The sequence below is a fragment of the Perca fluviatilis genome, chromosome 20, assembly GCF_010015445.1.
Source record: "Perca fluviatilis chromosome 20, GENO_Pfluv_1.0, whole genome shotgun sequence".
Classification (NCBI taxonomy): Eukaryota; Metazoa; Chordata; class Actinopteri; order Perciformes; family Percidae; genus Perca; species Perca fluviatilis.
In genome coordinates this window covers 13,506,432-13,526,985 of record NC_053131.1, presented here as the reverse complement: position 1 = coordinate 13,526,985, position 20,554 = coordinate 13,506,432, and the positions used below count along the sequence as shown (strand labels likewise).

Sequence of the window (20,554 nt, the reverse complement as noted above, 5' to 3'; positions counted from 1 at the left end):
CACAACTTTAAAGGGCCGATTGAGGGTTAAGACTTGGTTTTAGGATTAGGGATAGAATTAGGTTATGGTTAGGGTGAGGGTAAGGGTTAAGGTTAGGCATTTAGTTGTGATGGTTAAGGTTAGGGTAAGGGTCTAGGGAATGCATTATGTCAATGACGGGTCCCCACAAAGATATTGCCACAAACGTGTGTGTGTGTTTGTGTGTGTGTGTGTGTGTGTAAGAGAGAGTGTTTGTGTCATGTTTTCGGATGTGATTTCTGTAATGTGTGAAAAAGAGTGTGGATATGTAAACTAACTGTTATTCATTTTTGACATGCTGAATGCCCTGTATCTTGGAAATTCAAGTCCATGCTGTGTTGATGCTGCCAAGACAGGCCAATATTGTGTGTGCTTGTGTGTGTGCTTGTGTGTGTGTGTGTGTGTGTGTGTGTGTGTGTGTGTGTGCGTGTGTGCGTGCGTGCGTGCGTGCGTCGGCCTGTTTCCCCTTTCTCACACCCTGTTGTGGAAGTTAGTTGCTGCAGCTAGAATGTCATGGGAAGCCTGGAGATATTTTGCTTTATTTTCTCTCTCTGCATCTCTCTCCACCCACCTCCATCCCCCACACACACACACACACTCTCTCCTGTCTCCTCTCACTTCTTCTGTTGTCTTTGCAACTGATACACATGGACACTGACCTCTGGCATTCAGAAGTCTTTCTTTTGCACATGCAGTAGCAGAAGCATGACCTCAATACTTACTTTGTTGTTGTGGGGTCAGCACACGCACATACAGTAAACTTTGTTACTGTTATTTCTGCCTCGGGCTTTTAAGTGTGTGCATGTGTAATTTTCGACCGGTTCCATGTGATGCTAGCTTGCTCAGTTTATGATACGTATCAATCATTAATCTGGACAGTGGGAGAATTTTAGTCCACCACCACCTACTCGTCTTATGTTTCAAGAGTTTTAACTTGCCAATGTTCTTATTCTTCTCAGCAATGATTAGAAGGATTTGGAATAATTGTAGCTTGGCATGCAGATTTAGTGTAAATTTATTCCAGATGTGAACTACAGTCTCATATGCCTCTGTGAAAAACCCACAAAGCCTGTTTTGAGTTTCATCCGTCTTAAAAAGGATAATTGGTGCATGATTTAAACATTTTGTTTAGGATTGTACAACAGATATAGTTTCTGCAGCTTCTTCCATTGTCAATCTGCATCATAAGGCTGTACTGGAAGTGTATGTGGTTTAACATAGGTTCTCGATGCTTTCTCACTGATGCCTCTATCGATAACATGTTTAAGTGTCGTGGAAGTTATGCTGACAGCATTGCTTTACTGCTGAAGACAGACTGTAGGAGAGGTCCATGAGATGCAGAAATAGAAGTTATTTATTCTCATGGTGAAAAATGTCACTTTGCCATTTGGCGCTCAGACCATCATTAGCACCTAGTAGCGCCTGTGCTGTGTTTCTAAACTCTCTCTATTTTTGAATCCGAGTAGCTTATTATTATATGTGTCTGAGTCATGTCCTGTGTTATGAATTCTCAGGTAATCAGGTCCAGGAGAAAGTATTTTCTAGCAAACTTTAAAGGGTTAGATCACCCCATTCCAAAAATTATATTTTTCCCCTCATCATTACTGGTATCTTGCCAATGGAGGTAAATGGAATTTAATTTGTGTTGCTCACATTATTAAGAAAATATGTATATATTCAACAGTGACATCTTTTTTATTTTCCAGAAACAAATGTTCTCATTACTCTGGATAATCCACAGAACCCACTGTCATCAGTTTTATAATAGGGACTATTTTTTGTTAAAAAAACAAGGAAATTCCATTCAGCTTTATTGTATTGGGGTGGAAATAAAACCAAAGCTATTTGCATGGCAAGATACTGCTGGAGATGGTAATTTGGTTGAACCAACCCTTTCAGTCAAGAGCCCAAAATGCCTCTATACTTTCTGTCCTGCCACTGTAATCATGGTGCGTCAGAGTCACTTTGGCGGTCCGCACACAAGTTATAATTTGGTAATTTCCAGGCCTTGACTTGGCTGCCCTGGTTGGGCTGAGTCAAGCTTGGCTTACAGAGAGAGAGAGAGAGAAAGAGAGAGAGAGAGGGGGAGAGAGGGAGGGAGTAGTTCCATCACTCCTTCAGTACAATGATGCCTTGTGTTACCGGCAGCAGAACGCCACACTGGTGATGATGACGATTGCGCCCTCTCTTTTTCTGGCATCTACTCTATTCTTGCTTTCTCTGCCTCTCTGAGCATCCCTATCCCCGTATCCATGGTGTGAAAGATTAGATAATAGGCAGCTTTAGTGTGGGCAGAGAAAGAGAGGTTTCACAGACCTCTTTGGTAGCTTCTCTCTCTCTCTCTCTCTCTCTCTCTCTCTCTCTCTCCCTCTTCCTCCCTCCATCCTCTCTCTCTCTCTCTCTCTCTCTCTCGCTCTCTCTCTGTACCATCTGCGCTATGAGGAGCTTGGCACCACACAATCAGTCAACGCCAAGCTAGATTTATGTTATCTTTATTGTACGTATGTATCAGTATGTATGTGTGAGAGTGGTAGTGTAATAACCAAATATGGTGTTTACATGAATGTATGGTATCTTTGCAATGATTTAAATCATTCACTGTGTTTGCCAAAGTACATTGTAAATGTCAAGCTTGTTATCACACATCCAGGAATAGATGATCCATCTCACAAGTTATCTATTTTTCCGAACACTCGATGGGTAATTAGTGACAGCACCTCTGCTGATGTTGACATACCGTAGACGCTCAGTCCGCCTCCAGTGTTCTCTTCAATAACTTGACACTTTTCAAAACCCAAATTGCAAGCAAAGCTAATGTAGAAGGACAAAAGTAGGAGTATCAGCTGGCACTTAAAATAGGCAGGCGCGCAGAGTTCCGTTCATGACACTTTTTGGATGAAAGAAGCAGCTATGACAAATGTTATCAATACACCGATGTACTAGTTAAGTAATGGGGATCACTGATAAAGACGTCTGGCTAAGAGGTGATGAAGAGCAGCTATGACAGTATAACTTAAAATAAGCGGTGACGGTGGGGTCATTCTTGCTGATTAATTGTTGTGTCACACCTATGAAAATGAAAAAGGAATACTTAAACGGTTACAGTGGTGTTCAGTGCGTTCCACAACTGTGATTTAAATGGTGCAACCTATTTTGGTTGTTCTAACCTTTTCCTAACCTGTCATGTCTAATTTTAATTGAACCAGTGATTTTATTTCCTTTGTTTCCCAGAAAGACCAGCCCCTTTTCTTAAAGTATAACATGTATTTAGAGCTGTTCGATGTAGTCCAATATATATATACAGATGTACTCTATTCCGATATCCACATTCACACGTAAAATAATCAAACTAGTGTTCAAAATAATGCATTGGTGGCACTGCTGTGCCTTTACACAGCTGTAACTCTTTAAAAATGTCTAACAAAAATATGTAATGACAATTACATATTACATTTAATTTTTATTTTATTTCATTTGGCTCAGAATCATTGCTCCCTTTGTGATTATTGAATGCCTGTGTGAAATGGTCAACTGTTGGTGTTTTTGCCAAAAAAACTTTATGGGAGCTGCGCTGGAAATATTCCAACGCAAGGGGAATAAGAAAGTAAGTCCCCAATTTATAATTTATAATATATATATATATAATATCCCCAACGATCTGGAACCTAACCTTAACAGGGAGAGAAAAGGGAGATGACATACAAAGAGGGAGAGTGGAATGTGTGAATTCCCTTCAAATGAGAAATGAATCTGCTGTCCACCTCAGACCCCTCAACCAGGATGCCCTAAAGCAGCAGAGAGAAATCATTTTCTTAGCATATTGGAAATATAAACATTCCCCACCCAGCTCTGCGTGAGGACAATATCGCTGTTTTCCTGTTCAAAGCATTTAGGATTTGGTGTCAGTCTCATGCAGTGAGTGCAACTCAACTCCCAGCAGTAGCCACAGCATGGCAAGTTCCCACTTTTCAGATTAGATCAGACTACTGACACGTCACTATCATGCTGCCTGCTTTTTGTGTAACAGTACAATAAGGCAAACCACTCCAGAAAAGACAAGACAACAGTATGTATGATCATTTTACATGTGGACCAATGGGAGTGCCTTCCCACAGTTTGGCAGTGAATCAGACTTTTGGCTGCAAGACACACAACTTCCTGGCTAAACTTAATTTTGGATAACAAGAGCTAAGCAACTGATAGGGGATGCATATTTTGTTCTGCCAATAGAAACAGCCAGGGTGACCTTGTCTTCGTTCCCATGTGTCCCTCACGGCTCCCTGCACTGCTTCAGGAACAGAGCTACTAACAAGACTCTGCTACAAAAAAACATAAAATAGAGCATGTCGTTTCTTCTTTTATTTCAAAACCTCAGGTAAATATTTCAAGTTATGATAAATCTCAGGAGGACAGATGGAACAAAGTTAGGGACTGTAAATGCAACATGGCAGCCCACATGGGGCACACATTGAACACAAACAAACTGGCCTTGCCCTGCTTCTTCCTCCAGCTATCTCAGAGGAACATGAATGGGTGTAAATGGGTGTGAGAGATGAATGAATCTACTGTATGTTGAATGCATTATTGATTGTGGATTAACCTGGGGTAACCTACAGTAATTATTCACTTTCCTTACCATCCCAGTCGCCATTTATAAGTTGTACTAACGTTTTACTTCGATAATGTTGATTAAACTTTTGCCAGGATGGTGAGTCATTAATAGGCAACTATTTTAACCATTGCTAATAAGGATCACAGGATTTTTTTTACTAGGCCAACAGCAAAAGTTAGTAAGTCATCCATGATTATAAAGCTATTAATGATAATATAATAATATTAAGATAATATGAAGCAACAGCCAGCAGCTAATTAGCCTAGCTTAGCACAAAGACTAGAAACCGGAGGAAAAAGATGGCCTGGCCCTGTCTTGTTTGTTTAATCCGTACATAACCACAGTGTACAGACAACAACTTTACAGAGAACTACTGGACTATTTCTTGACTGGGAGCAGTGACTTCCTAGTCCTGTAGTTTACGTGACATTTCAGCCTGTAAAACAGCAAATTGTCACGTTTACACTTCGGAAGGTATGACATGTTAATGAGTGAGCTTTAGAGGTGCTGGAAGGTGGATTTTTTACTGTTGGACAGTATTTCCAGAGCTTTGGTCAGTCTTTTGCTAAGCTAAGCTAGTCGGCTGCTGACATTGGATGAACTAAAGAGCTCAAGACAGTCAGAGATTTTTTTCAAAACCTGGCAACCCAAATCAAAGTTCCCATTATTGGCTTAAAACTGATCTAAAAGCATTAATCGATTGTAATAATAAATCTATTAATTTGATCTTATAAACCTTATTAGAAAGTGGTACCAAAGTTGCTCCGTTCTCCAGCAGGACATTCATCCATCCCAAAGGCTTTACTCTAAATTTCTATCACATATCACATCCTTTGTAAAGGATTTGGTCTATTAGTCCAGCTATTGGATACTATCTATAAGTGTAGCAATATGTTTGTTTTTTGGGGCATTTTAGGCCTTTATATATATAGGACAGATGAAGACATGAAAGGGGAGAGAGAGAGAGATGGAATGACATGCAGCAAAGGGCCGCAGGGTGGAATCGAACCCACGACCGCTGCGTCGAGGAGTAAACCTTTATATATGGGCACCTGCTCTACCAGGTGAGATACCCAGGCGCCCAGCAATATGTTTTTAATGGCTGGGTGGTGCAGGGTTAGAGACTATATTTCCCATGTGTCCCATGTTGAAAATTTAGTAGTTTCCACTTTGCTTTTATGATGCCTCTTTTCTCTCTCTCTCTCTCTCTCTCTCTGCCACACTCTACTGAACCTCCACAGTTCTTCTCCCACTCAACATGCTTTTTGTTTCTTCATGTGCTGTATGCGTCCGATTCCAACTAATTGACATTTAAGAGGGATGCTAGCACATGAATGGAGAGGCGGACGCTCTTAGCTGCTTCTGTTGATATTTATATATGAGCAGCTTGCTGGCTGTTCAAACTATCGCCATAACAACAGGTCATGCAGGAAGCAGGAAGTGTTCCATTATGGAGTAGAGAGATAACTAATGCAAACTGCAAAGTTCCATTGCATTGTCGTCATGTCTCCGCTCTCCCATCAGGCTGCATACTGTAGACACCTCTTGTAATGTACATGTATGTGCATGCATATGTTTGACATCTGAGTCTACACAGACATTCAAACCACATGCAGCATACCAGGTCCCTTTGCAGTTAACCTCTGTGTGGGTCAAGCCTGTGGATATTCTTAGAGCAGGGAGATAACTGCACTGTCCTAAATACTTCTTCTAGAATCTAAGATTGCATGCACTCCACCCCAAAAAAACAACCAATCTGCTTGTTACATCCTGTCTGTCTACCCAAGCCAAAATTATAGTTATGTTTTAATGAATTAAACAAAACATAAACTTTTTGTTCAGGACATTTTGATATACATTGTGTTGCTTTATTTGTTCTAGGAATCGATTTTCATATGGTGGAAATATGAATACATAAGACTACACAACTGCATGATCTTGTCTTTTTTCCTTGAAACATAAATGCAATACAAAAATGTATTACTGGAAAATAGTTCTTGGCAGCATTATGCAACTCCCATGTATTAACATTTTGATATTTATTTAGTTGTTGGACCCATCATGAAAGATCAGTGGGCAAAATTTACAGTCTGTACAAGAGGTACTCAAATACAAGTTGTCGAGATCCACTTGCAAAATTTCCACAGTGCAACATGTCCAGGATGGTTGGATTAAGCCACATAAGTCATAATTAAGGTCTAAAAAACTCCAGAACTACATACATATATATATATATATATATATGTATATGTATGTATGTATGTATGTGTGTATATATATATATATATATATATATATATATATATATATATGTATGTATGTATGTATGTATGTATGTATGTATGTATGTATGTATGTATGTATGTATGTATGTATGTATGTATTCCTACATAAATCTCTGTTGTGTCACAGAAGGTGTGATGGCCAGGCAGACATATTGATGTAAGTGTTGCTGCGTTTGACTGTTTCCCCTGTATTAATAGTTGGAAATGCTGACCCACTGGCAACTCCAGTCTTGTCATCCAATTCATTTTTACAAGCATTCTGCTTGTAGCTTTATATGACATTTTTCAGATGGTTCCTTTGTTGTGGTTCTTTCACATGTTTGGTGTTGTAGTGGCGTTCTAACGCTCTTCACAATGGCCAGCTGTCTCATTGATAATTATGCACACTTGTCTCATGCTTCCCTCTGATACAATGAACAAATATTTCTCAGTCTACTCTTTACTCCTTAAATGCACGTTTTCACCATCAACCCCTGTTTTCTTTGCATTGCTAGTTTTAAAGATGCCATTCCACATTTTCAACCTGGGCTCCTTTGTCTGTCAACAAGCGTGCTAAATGTGGCTGCTGGCCTAAAAATTGACAGGTGAGGTGAGGTGATAGCAATGCGTCCCTCATCAGTGGTCCAGGTCAGGTTGCATTGAAATTCTGTAAGAGTCTGGATTGAATTGTCTTTTGGTTACGTGGGCTCTAAACTATATATACTTTGTAGATGGGCTACTTTAGATGTCACACCATTCTTAGCTGTGTGCAGTAGGCTATCCTTTGCCACACTGTTGTCCTTCTGTACGAAACGTGACAATGCTAACTCGGCATACTCTTACTATACTCTTAGGAATGTGAAAACTGCTTTTATAAATAGTCTTCAAGAGCGTCTTTTTTTCTCACAAGTTGTTTTACTTCTGAAACGGTAGAGATGGTGAAGATGGTGGAAAAAGCAGTCAAACTAAATTGCCCAAAAATAACATTGATAGTTCCATACACGAAACAGGCTGTAATTATGCATCAACATACGTTCCTCTGATCTTAACTATTAGATAAAATAATTCATAATATCAGGAGTTTGTAACTAAAAAAATAGGCATAATTTAATACGAATTAGGTTTATTGACCATATACTCTAAACATAAGTGTATAACTAGTGGTGATGAGTTGGAATGAAGTTGGCCAAGAAGATGTAACACAGAATTTGGTGATAATTTATACTTTATAAAACAGGTAAAACAGACCGGGTTGGGCGCCTGGGTAGCTCACCTGGTAGAGCAGGCGCCCATATATAGAGGTTTATTCCTTGATGCAGCGGCCGCAAGTTAGACTCTGACCTGTGGCCCTTTGCTGCATGTCATTCCCCCTCGCTCACCCCTTTCATGTCTTCAGCTGTCTTAAATAAAGGCCTAAAATGCCCAAAAAATAATAAAATGGGTCAGTTTTGACCATGGTTGATTGAAAGACAACACAACCCAGCGGGCACCTTGACGTCAATTTGACATCAACAAATAGTCAAGATTTTGACCACCATGTATGACATGCATGAATGCATGATGTCATTATATTTTGTAATTATTTCCTTGTGGTTGTAAAGAGGCCCAACAAAGGTATCAATCTGACATGTTTTTTTCTAGTCTCTAAATCTCAGGTCAATATCACTGACATTAAATCAATGTTTATTTGATGTCTTTGACATCAATTTGTCTTTTATTTTTGACCTATTTTGTGACGTAATTTTTGACATAAAATTGACATCAAATGCCCACTGGGTTAAATAATTTTTTTCCTGAAATGATTGATGCTAATGACCATGATTTAGAATCAGCAATCGATGCCATAAATTAGGACAAAGTCCTGTAAAATAATCTGAATTGTTACTTAAATCTCTTACATTAGCATCCTTATTCAGGAAAAAAAACAGAATGAGAAAAGGATTGGATGAATGAAGAGACTGAATGGTTTCACTGGGACAACAGGAAAAACAGACCTGCAGTCACTGCAGTAAACAGGTGGCTGCTGCTGGTGACTCTTCTGACTGTGTGAGCATGTTGGATCTTGTTCAGTGGAGCTGGGTTATTTACTGTCAAGCTGTTATCTGTCTGTTGGTATACTTGTCACGAGCATTTTTAGCTCCAAACAGAAGAATTTAGCACTTTGCAGGGAAGGAAGTTAAATGTACCTGTTTTTTTACTTGAGCAGGGTGTATTCTTAGTCTGGGTTATATAGCTTCAGATAAATGGTAAATTTGGGTTATAAGGGCAATGTTGAATTTAGGCGTTATTAGCATGTTGGGAAATGAATCTAAATTTAGTCAGTGGAAATTTCCTAAAAACGTTTAGGAACGTTTACGTTTCAGAGAGTGTGATTTATTTAGCATCCACTGAAAGAAACAATTGACTTTGTTCTGTTTCTCTCTGTGTGTGTGTGTGTGTGTGGGGGTTCCAGTCCTAACTTGCTTAAGCGAACACAGTCCAGAAATCTGATCTGAATCACCAAAACCTCATTCTTTGGTGCTGCTCCTCCCTGTTTACCTTACTCCTCCTTTACCTTTGATCGTTCTGTCTCACAGCGGTCTAACTGCTATCTCTGAAACGTTACGCCACATTTCCAGTAAACTCATTTATGTTCTGTCCAAAAATGTGTGTTTATTTTATCAGAGTGCTGTCAGGTCTTAGGGCGCTGACACACCAGGCCGATTATCGGCCGTGGCACAGTCTGGCGAGGTCAGTGACTCAAATCTGTTCGGTGTCGTCCGTCTCGGGGGGGCTGTCTGCGTTCATTTTGGCCGACCTGACATGTTCAGTCGGCGGCAGGGCAGTCGGGACTCACCCGGAAATGGGGAGCGGGATGAGGTGACTAGAGTCTCTCAAAATCTGACAAAAATCTTTTAAACTGACCTTTGTTGAGCTGAAATGAAGACAGATTCAGCAACTGCATGGCCTATTTCTCGCTTAAAATGTTTTCAGAAACATGTTTCGGTGAACTATTTTAGTACAATATGAGATCGTATTCTGTTCTCTTAATACATCCATGATTCTGAACGGCCGCCATGACAGTCTGGCTTAGAATTTCCGGAGAAAACAAACCCATGTGACGCGTTCGTCCAATCAGCTGCCGGTTTTCATTTCTTGGGCAACATTACAGATTAGCGCCGCCTGCTGTTATGGAGATGTATTACGTCTCGTCTCCTCTCGTCTTTTTGGTCTGTTCTGTGGCAGTTTTTTGGACCTCGGGGACGCGACTGATCATATCGACGGGGTTTTCTGTCAACGGTTGGCCGTCGGCTAAATGTGTCTACACCTTTAAAGTGCTCATATTATGCTTTTTGGCTTTTTCCATTTCCTTTATTGTGTTATATATCTTTTTTGTGCATGTAATAGGTTTACAAAGTGATAAAGCCCAAAGTCCACCCCAAAGGGACTTACCACCTCCAACAGAAAACACTGTTCACAAACTGCTCCAAACAGCTCTATTGTAGTCCAGCCTTTACTTCAGAGACCAACGTGCGTCACTTTGTAACACACGTTATAATGCTCGCTCATACTCTGCTTCTGATTAGCTAGAAGTACTTACTGTGCATGTGCGACTCCCAACAAAGATGGAACAGAAGTGATATGCCTCACTCTGTAGCTAAAACAGAGAGCTCAACACACAGGGTGAAAAGAGGAGCTGCAGCAATGTGTAGTACAACAAATATATGGTGTTTTCTGATTAAACCACATAAACCTATTCTGGTACAACCTCATAATACAATTATGAACCTGAAAATTAGCTAATAATATGAACACTTTAACATTTTTAATGATGTTCCGCTCATCTTTTCATATTAATGCATTGCATACCGTTTGGATCACAGTGAGCTGGGATGAGCTAACAAGGAACATCTGCTCCCTGCTATCTCATCCCTATACTCATTACATCCCAAGCAAGCCAATTTTTAGCATTTCTTTGCAAACATGGAATACAGTAGACAGCAGTTTGGTCAAAACAATTAAGGAAAAATAAGGGGATTCAATATTATAAAGCGGAGAAAAGGATCCACAGTGACGTACAGCAGTAAGGGAGTGCATAAAATAACCAAAAACTACAACTACTAAAACTGTCCGTTTAATGAAATCTCTTCTCAGAAGCTTTCTGCTGAGTCAACTACTTACTTTCTCTGCTTTCCTTTCTTCCCCTCTCCTCCTCAGTCTTATTCTTTTCTACTCCGTCTACACCCAGATAACAGGTTTGTTAATAGGCCACGTGTATAGTCTCGGCTGACTAAGCATACTGCTTGGGCTATTTTGTGTGTAAGGGTCTATTATTTTTTTTGACAGTATCCTGCACTTAAAAGATGGCAGATTTGTTGTCGCAGCAATGTTATAATAATAATATTAATGTATACTGTTTATTGATCCCCAGTGGGGAGATTACAATTTACACTCTGTTTGTTAGAGATCACTACACACACAGGCCTGAAATACGCACACACACGCTCAGGACCTATTCATGCACAAATGGAGAGATGTCAGAGTGAGTGGGCTGCCAGTGCTGGACCAGCGCCCTGAGCGGTTGGGGGGGTATGGTGCCTTGCTCAAGAGCACCTGGCAGTGCCCAGGAGGTGAACGGGCATTTCTCCAGCTACCAATCCACACTCTGTACTTTGGTCCACACTGGGACTTGAACCAGCAACCCGCTTCCCAACCCAAGTCCCTACGGACTGAGCTACTGCCCCCCCCAAATCCTCCACACCCTGCCTGTATCCTGTCTTAGTAATGCAGGATTTTACAGATGACTGCTTTTAAAATAAAGTTTATTATACAAAAATAATAGGGAAATTCAAACCTGAGAACTGAGCATAGTTTGTCCATCCATATTCCTTTGCCTGATGACAAGCTGTTGCCTGCTGTGTGTTAACATGGATATATTCTGCACATATCTGTCTATAAGGTAGCGTATGACATTTGCTTATAATATTTGCCTATGCAGTTTTTTGACTGTATGTGCAGTATAGCCTACTGTTTAATCTTTGTGTCATGCATATGCACTAGTATGTTTATGTAGGATGACTGCACAGGTATAGGTGCATGTCCTTTTTAAAGTTCATATAGGGCTTTATGGCTGTCTGTATGCATGTGTGTGATGCCCAGCTTTGTCAGGTCTTGCTCAGCATGATTTTTACACATTAATCACAATCACCAATTACATCACCATCAACAGTCTTGTCACCAACTCCCACTCGTATGGGTGGAGTCAGTCAAGTTATAACACAGCATTGACAAAATACCACAAACCATAAAGTCATATTTGGTAAGGCTGTCACAATTGAGATGTTTTCAAACTGCAATTAAAAAAAGACTTAGGTTTACAGAGACGCCTGTGATAGGAAGACCCTAGTGTCGGACTTGATTGGTGTGTGTGTGTGTGTGTGTGTGTGTGTGTGTGTGTGTGTGTGTGTGTGTGTGTGTGTGTGTGTGTGTGTGTGTGTGTGCGTGCGTGATGTCAACTTAGTCATCTTTTGCATTTTAGAAAAGATGTAGTAATTATGTGGTTTACAGCAACACCTTTTCTTGGAATAATTCTAACTTTCATAGTAAATTTGTATTCTCCTGGGGTGGCCTCTAGCTCACCCAGTAAGAGCGTTTGACCCATGTAGGCTGAGTCCTGCAGTGGCCCGGGTTCGAGTCTGACCTGCGGCCCTTTGCTGCTGCTTTCATGCCTATCCACCGTCACTATAATAAAGGGAAAAAGCCCCTAAAAAATAATCTTAAACAAAACAACTGATTTTAATATATCTTAAAATGTGCCAAAAATGCTCTTAGTCTTTAATCAAATACTGACTGATTTTGATTGTCATTTTGGATTTCTTAATGTATTAAAAAAAATAGGCTGATAATGGCACAGGAATTAAAAGATGGCACCTGGACTGTAAAAAAACTGCAAAGACCAGTGTGTAACAGATGGAATTCAGAACAATGTGTTTGTCTAACAACCTCAGTCAAATATTGAGCAGCAGCAATGGAATAGCTTTGATGAAGGAGTAACAAAAGTTTTATCTGTAGTGCGTGAGTACATCAAAAGTCATTAAACCGATGATAACACCCAGTGGATTTTATGATTTGGATAGAGAAGGTAATCAGCCGATTCATTTAGTGTGTGTCTGTGTGTTGTGTGTGTTGTGTGTGTGTGAGTAATGAACAACTGAAGTCAGTCAGAGAGTTAGTTTGTCATTAACTGGATTTAAGTGATTTTAGGAATGTCTCTGAAGTCACAGACAGAGGTCGTGACTCACGTTTTAGCAAGCTAAAATTTCCAAAGAAATGTATCAACTCTTCACAGGTACTGGAGTGGTGGAAGGGTGGGTTTGGGTTGAGGTCGGCGTGACTTTAGTAAATCATTCACTGAATCACTGAACTACTGAAGATAGAAAAAAAAAAAGTGATATTTGATATGTGAAAAATCTGATATTTTTTCATTATATATTTTTTGAAAATATGAGAATGAATGGCTTATCCTAAATCCAAAAGTATATCCTAAATAGTTTATGACTCCAGAGATAATGATCAACACTGTGGTTTGTCCATTAGGACACAGTAATTAGAACAGGGGGGGGGGGGTCACCAAATAGTTTTATGAAAATGATATGAATCATACGCTATGGCCTATGCACTAACCAGATCTCAAGCCCGTTGAACACCAATTGGAGACATCTGTTCACCGGCTAATTTCACTTTTTTTTTATTTTGAAATGATCATCTCCCCTCTGTTCTCCTCTAGGCTCGCCCTGCTCAAGGGGCTAACTGCTGAGCATGCTGGGTGAAGCTCCGCCCACTACCAGTAGCCTCAACCTGGTGAAGTCAGAGGTGTCTGACACCACAGCGGCCCCGGACGCACACGACGGTATCACGATGGCCGACCTTGTGGAGAGCCTGGATACCAGAGACCTGGACATGGGGGAGGGAGAGGAGAACGATTACGATGGAAACTACTTAGGTGTGTGTGTGTGTGCGTGTGTTTGCATATTTTCTGGCTGCCTCCAGCAGTGTGATTTCACCAGCATTTCACCCAAGAATAAGATGATACCTAAAAGGAAATATAACAATAGCAAAGGTCTGTTAGGCCAGTGATGAACAGTTTAGATGGTAAAATGCAAAATCATCACAAGATTAAACTTCCAGAAAACTAACGTGTCAGTCTATGAACCAGGTTGATCATTCATAAGCAAGGTTTATATGACCATTTAAGCCCCAAAGCAAGCAAGTATGTGACTGTCCTCGTAGGGTTGTACTCAGGTTCTTTTGGGAAAATTGAGCGGTAGTAGAACAGCCAGGCTAAAGGAAAGTGGGCTCACATCGTGTGTCAGTGTGGAAAATGATTTAGGCTATACTCCAGTTGGTGAGCGTTCAATCTGGTATCTAACAGTGCAAGAGTATGAGGGTGGATTTTTCCTTCACATAATTTAGAGCTTTACTGGAACATAGACAGGAACATTTGACCTAACACTGCAGAGTAAAAATCTTGAACAAAGGCAGAGTTTTCTGCGATGCAGCCTACTCGCTCTTAAGCAGGTTGAACAACTCCTACATGCACAAACAAGAAAAACAACACGCTAACCAGCCGCCTCTCTCTTTCTCCTAGGGGACTGTCGTATCCCATTTTCAGCGGTGTATGACACCGTGGGCTTTAAGGAAGCCAACGCTAAGGTCTACCTTCCCACTGTGCCCATTACTGCCCGTATACTGGAGGTGGAGAGATTCACCACCGCGCAAGACCGCTTCAACCTGTCGCACCAAAGGAGTGTCAACAAGGTAGTGCACACAATGTTTAGGGACACAATATAGGGTAAATATAGTTTCTCTGAATAAAAGCATCAGCTAAATCTCTTTAATGTCATTATAATCACTATAATTAGCATTCACTGCATTTCTTTATGTATTTGGAGTGAGATATTTCCTTCTAAAATAACCATTTCTAAAGCAACTAAAATGACTCTAACCATGCTATTTGCCGTGAAATATATTTAGCTGATAATCTCTCTCTCCCAATGTGTGTGTGCGTGTGTGTGTTTGTGTGAAGTCTCTGCCGGCAGTCTTTAAGATTGAGATGAAGCACGGTGAGTTTACCTGGGTGGTCAAGAGGAAGGAGAAACATTTCATGGAGCTGCACAGAGAGCTGAGGACGTACAAGACCTTCATGAAGATACCGCTGCCGTCACGCAGGTTGGTGCCCATACACACACACGCACACACGCACGCACACACACACGGACATGCACATGTGCAAACACTAACAGACACAAGTTTAGATGTAGAATGCACAATTGTTTTTGTCACATTGCATTGACCTTATGGAGAACAGCTTGATTACAGTTTTTCTTGATTGCTTTGACGCAGCAGTCAACTCAAACTCCACATTTTTCTAAATGAGTTAACACACAGGCCGAAAGAGTGGCACTCGTGGTCAAAATGACACATTTTGTTTGCAAAAGGCTCCAACCGTGCCAAAATTTTTTTAAATATGCAACAAAAGCAAATTTTGCCTTCAAACAACACAACTTGCAAACAAGTGTATGAGCTCTTCCAGTCAACCATTACACCGTGGACAACAAAATACAAAATACAGCATTTGTTGTCAAATTTGCCTTCTTGCAAAGAATTTGATCCAGAATCAGAAATGCTTTTATGCAAGTTTGATTGATTCCATTGATTCTTATTTTCAAACTGTGGCTGAAAACTGAAATAATATAAATATTACACAAAATACATGTAAACCAAAATAAAATCTTTTACAGTAAAGTATAAACATCTATTACTGTAGAGTATAGGAAATAGCCACTATTGATACGATGGGGCCACATGGTCTAACCCTGCAGACTGATTGCTAATTGAAGATTTGTGTGAAGGAGTGTCAAACAGGTGCTTCAGTGATTTCATACTGATGTAAGTAGTTTCTAATAGTTAGGAACAGATGCTTTCTGTTTGGTTACCATAGCTAAAACAACAGAGTTTAGACTGCTTGAGACCCTGTTTACACGTACATGGTTATTTTTACAAACGGAGACATTTCCCTTCGTTTGTGCCCTTCGTTTACACGCAAACGGAGAATTCACCTCTGAAACCGAGTCTTTCTAAAAACTCCGGCCAGAGTGGAGATTTTTGAAATCTTTGTTTGCATGTAAACTGAGACAAACGGAGGTTTAGGCAGCCGAGAGAGAGAAAGAGGAAGTGATTCGTTGCCGTTGTTGCTATTTTCGGGATTCTGATTGGCTAACGTGGGCTTTGGCTTCTCGTAACACTGCCACCTACAGGTTTGGCATGCTCTTGACTGCACTGACGGAATATATATACACGGGTACATGTAAACGAACACTTTTCTGAAAACTGACAGCTGTGCACAATGTTATTTTTGAAAACGGAGAGGTTGAAATGTCCGTTTACGAAAATAGCCGGCCACGTGTAAACGTAGCATCAATTGGCGTTTTTCCATTACATGGTACCTGCTCGACTCGCCTCGACTTGCCTCGACTCTACTCGCCTCGACGCGCTGTGCATCCGTTTTCCATTGCAGATTTTAGTACTGCCTCAGCGTGGCTGGTCGTCATAGCGACTGCCATGGGCGTGGCTTAGTAGCGTTGGCTTTTCCCCGACTCATTTCCTGGTTCTCCGTCTCCGTAAACAACATGATATCAAAGAGATAGTTAACGTTTACTGCTCCAGATTTCCCACCGTGGTCAGAAAGAACAGGGGAGACACTTTGTTTCTCTCACATATATATGACTCTAGAGTCGCTACTCGCTGCGGAGATAATCGCCGGCACTCTCTCACTTCTCCCTCGCTCACCAGCTTCCCACACACACACATCACACATGCACACACCAGCGCACAAGTATAAACATCAGGCCACTTGTATGCTACGGAGAAAGCTCTGCGTGGAGCCTCCGGCAGCAAAAAACCACCGCTGGCTAAACTATTTAAAAATGCCGTCTCTCGCTAGCAATGCAGTGATCAGTGACGATTCTTTCCGACCAGTCAGCAGCCTGCAGGTTTTCACGTCACCTTTTCGGCTCGCCTCAGCTCGCTTGGAACCTCGACTGAGGTGGTACTAAAAAAAGTATCTGTTAGCAGGTACCAGTTACTTTTTTTCGTAATGGAAAACCAAAAAAGGCGAGTAGAGTCGAGGCGAGTCGAGCAGGTACCATGTAATGGAAAAGGGCCAAATGACATTCGTGTTAACTGTTCTGCAAAAGGGTGGGGAAAATGTGTCAATCCAATGAGAAAGGGTTAGCACGTTTGCAAGAGGTGTCTTCTGCTCTGCTGAGACAGTGGTGATGAAAACCTTCTTTAATCACTTTAAGACCTGACAGAACTCTGATAAAATAAACACACATTTTTGGACAGAACATAAATGAGTTTACTGGAAATGTTGCGTAACGTTTCAGAGATAGCAGTTAGACCGCTGTGAGACAGAACGATCAAAGGTAAAGGAGGAGTAAGGTAAACAGGGAGGAGCAGCACCAAAGGATGAGGTTTTGGTGATTCAGATCAGATTTCTGGACTGTGTTCGCTTAAGCAAGTGGGACGGGAACCCCCACACACACACACACACACACACACACACACACACACACACACACTGTACGGTACAGTTGTACTCTGGACATTTTAACTCCCTTCCTTTTTTTGTCTTTTTCCATTATTTTTCTCTCTCTTTCCCTTCCTTCCTCTCTCTCTCTCTCTCTCTCTCTCTCTGGTGATGTACACGCTTGAAAACAAAGGAATGTTGCCCTTGGAGTTTAATAGGATTTACTTTTGCCCTACTTCCTCTCTCCCTTTCTGTTATCTTGACTTTTTGTTATAGCAACTGGTGGATTTTCACAATAGCTTTGGTGGTTCTTCATTTGCCCTGAAAATAATAAGTCTCCCTGTTTTCAGTTAAATAAATGTCCATTCTTCTGTTCTCTGTTCCTGGTTGATGTAACACAGGAGTGAGTCAAACTGCAACCTGTCAATTTATTCAAGCTTTTTATTTTTTTATTTGCCTGTCTAAACACCTTCTGTCAGGAAAGTACACAGGGAATTTTAACATAATTTTCAGCCACAGCATCTGCAACTGGGTTTTTAGCTCCAGGCAATTGTGGAACAGAAACGGCCATTACTTAAATGTTGTTTGTGCTCAAACTTTGTCCTCAAACTTTGTGCACACAGTTCGGACACACTGTGTTATTTGACAAGTGCTCTCTGGGAGCTTGGAGTTTTGAATTGAACATCTTCATTTCCTGGCTCTGTGTCTCAGCCACACAGTGAGGAGAAGGACAGTGAAGAAGAGTGAGGTGAGGGAGATGCCCTCCCTGCCGAGGGGAGGAGGAGACGAGCTGGTGCGAGATGAGCAGGTCTCCAGCAGGAGGGTACGTCGCAGCACCGTCTGCAGCCTTTTTGCCTGTTTTTTTTTTTTTTTTTGTGGTTGAAAGATTCACTCTTAAATCATATCTTAACTTTATGGCAAGGAGCTCTCCTTGCACTCACTTGTTGCCATTACACTTAACTACTTGCCAGCACATGTATCCTCTAAAACCTTTTGTCACTGTGTTCGTGTGTGTGTGTGTGTGTGTGTGTGTGTGTGTTCGTGTGCGGGTGTGAGTGTTTATGTGCATGGATTTTGTCATAATAAATAAATACTCACAGTGGCCAAAATATAGTGTATGTGTTTCTACAGAGACAATTAGAAGACTATATGAACAGTCTGCTGAAGATGTCCATGTACCGCAAATATCACCATACTGTGAGTAATCCTACTAAGCACTGCACGCTGTGACATAAACTCATACTGTAATGACTTAATACTAATTGTGTGTGTGTTAGAAACGTCTCTATGAATGAGCTAAATGTATCATGTCAGGTACTTTACTGTGGATGCACAGTAAAAAGTATATAGAATTAACTTAAGTTTTCAGCATTTTGCTAAGCTCTAACCTTGAGTGCTGACATAGATTATGAATGTGTTTACCCATAGCACAGTGTCTGCTTTGTGTTGACACACTCAACACATTTAAGTATATTATTGCTGTGCATGTAAGCGAGCAAAAGGCCTCAAGTCTGTAAAATGCCTGAAGAAAAATACTGTGCAAAAATAGAAAGACAACGTTTATTTTTTCTCTAAATCACAAATGAAAAGCTATATTCATTTACTGTAATTTTATTATAATAATGCAGTACAATACCTTGTCAGTATTTCTCTTTTTTTAAACTCTTTATCCAAAATACAAGTGATGCAAAATAGGGAGTATCTTAATATTTTGGGCCATTAATACACAGTGTGTAATCTTTGCCATACTAAACTTTACATTTACCAATACCTACCTTACCTTGATGGTGGAATGAGCCTTTAAACAGACCAATGCAAGGTTTAGACATACAGTAGCATTGGTCTGTTATGTGCTGACATATTATTACTTTCAAAGTCAAAAAATCTTTATTAGTCTCCCTAAGGAGAAATTCGTTTTGGACACAGAGAGAAATTGCTGCAAGAGTTATAGAGACACACAACAAACGCAGGGTTAAAACAGTTAGAATCATCATCATTCTGACGCATTAAAAGTTAATATCGGAGATGACAGCACATGTTGAGGTAATCTAGGATGAGTCACATTGCCTCCAGGGAGATGGTGTTGTGTGTGTGGATGTACTGGAATAGCTGCCTGCTCATTCACATGTCGATGAGTACAGTACAGGATGTATCACTTTTTCTTTTGTTTTTTTTGGTCCGTCTATACAAGAGTCGCTGTGTGAAGCTTCTTGTTGTCTCTTCCTGTCTATTCTCAGATGGAGTTCATTGACATCAGCCAGCTGTCTTTCATTCATGACTTGGGGCCCAAAGGACTGTGAGCATTTTCCCTACTTTCAGTCCCTTTGAGCACTTAACAGTTCACAGCAGAGTGAAGCACTGGAGTTGAAATCGAGAGGCTCAGGATACGAATCCTGTGTCACTTTCTTTAAAGGTCCCATGACATGGTGCTCTTTGGATGCTTTTATATAGGCCTTAGTGGTCCCCTAATACTGTATCTGAAGTCTCTTTTATATAGACCTTAGTGGTCCCCTAATACTGTATCTGAAGTCTCTTTTATATAGACCTTAGTGGTCCCCTAATACTGTATCTACTGTATCTACTGTATCCCAAAATTCAGCCTTGGTGCAGAATTACAGCCACTAGAGCCAGTCCCATAATGAGCTTTCCTTAGGATGTGCCATTTCTGTGTCTGCAGCTATTGAGGAGGAGAGACGGGAGGCAAGGTGGAGGGTGGGGGTGTGGCCTTGACCAACTGCCACTTTGCTCGTTTGAAAGCCATGATGTCTCTCTCTCATGGGTGGGCCAAATTCTCTGGGCGGGCAAAGCAGAGAAAGGGGAGGTAACCTTGCTCCTTATGACCTCATAAGGAGCAGATTCCAGATCGGCCCATCTGAGCTTTCATTTTCTCAAAGGCAGAGCAGGATACCCAGGGCTCGGTTTACACCTATCACCATTTCTAGCCACTGGGGGACCATAGGCAGGCTGGGGGAATGCATATTAATGTTAAAAAACCTCATAAAGTGAAATTTTCATGCCATGGGACCTTTTAAGTGTGCTCATTTACAAACTTCTATTCGAATCGACGGCGTACCCCCGCAGACCCGTCTG

The 20,554-nt window shown here is 40.9% G+C and overlaps 1 protein-coding gene across 2 annotated transcripts in view; it reads left to right on the top strand.

The window, feature by feature from the left end:
- pld1a (phospholipase D1a) overlaps window positions 1-20,554 on the top strand; it is a 41,311-nt gene that overhangs the window by 2,046 nt on the left and 18,711 nt on the right. For both annotated transcript variants that reach the window (XM_039786234.1, XM_039786233.1), the window contains exons 2-7: window positions 13,661-13,876; window positions 14,522-14,691; window positions 14,960-15,102; window positions 18,176-18,287; window positions 18,596-18,661; window positions 19,702-19,760. In XM_039786234.1, coding sequence (XP_039642168.1) covers window positions 13,693-13,876; window positions 14,522-14,691; window positions 14,960-15,102; window positions 18,176-18,287; window positions 18,596-18,661; window positions 19,702-19,760 — 734 coding nt within the window. In that variant the 5' untranslated portion in view covers window positions 13,661-13,692. The remainder of the gene's footprint in view (window positions 1-13,660; window positions 13,877-14,521; window positions 14,692-14,959; window positions 15,103-18,175; window positions 18,288-18,595; window positions 18,662-19,701; window positions 19,761-20,554) is intronic.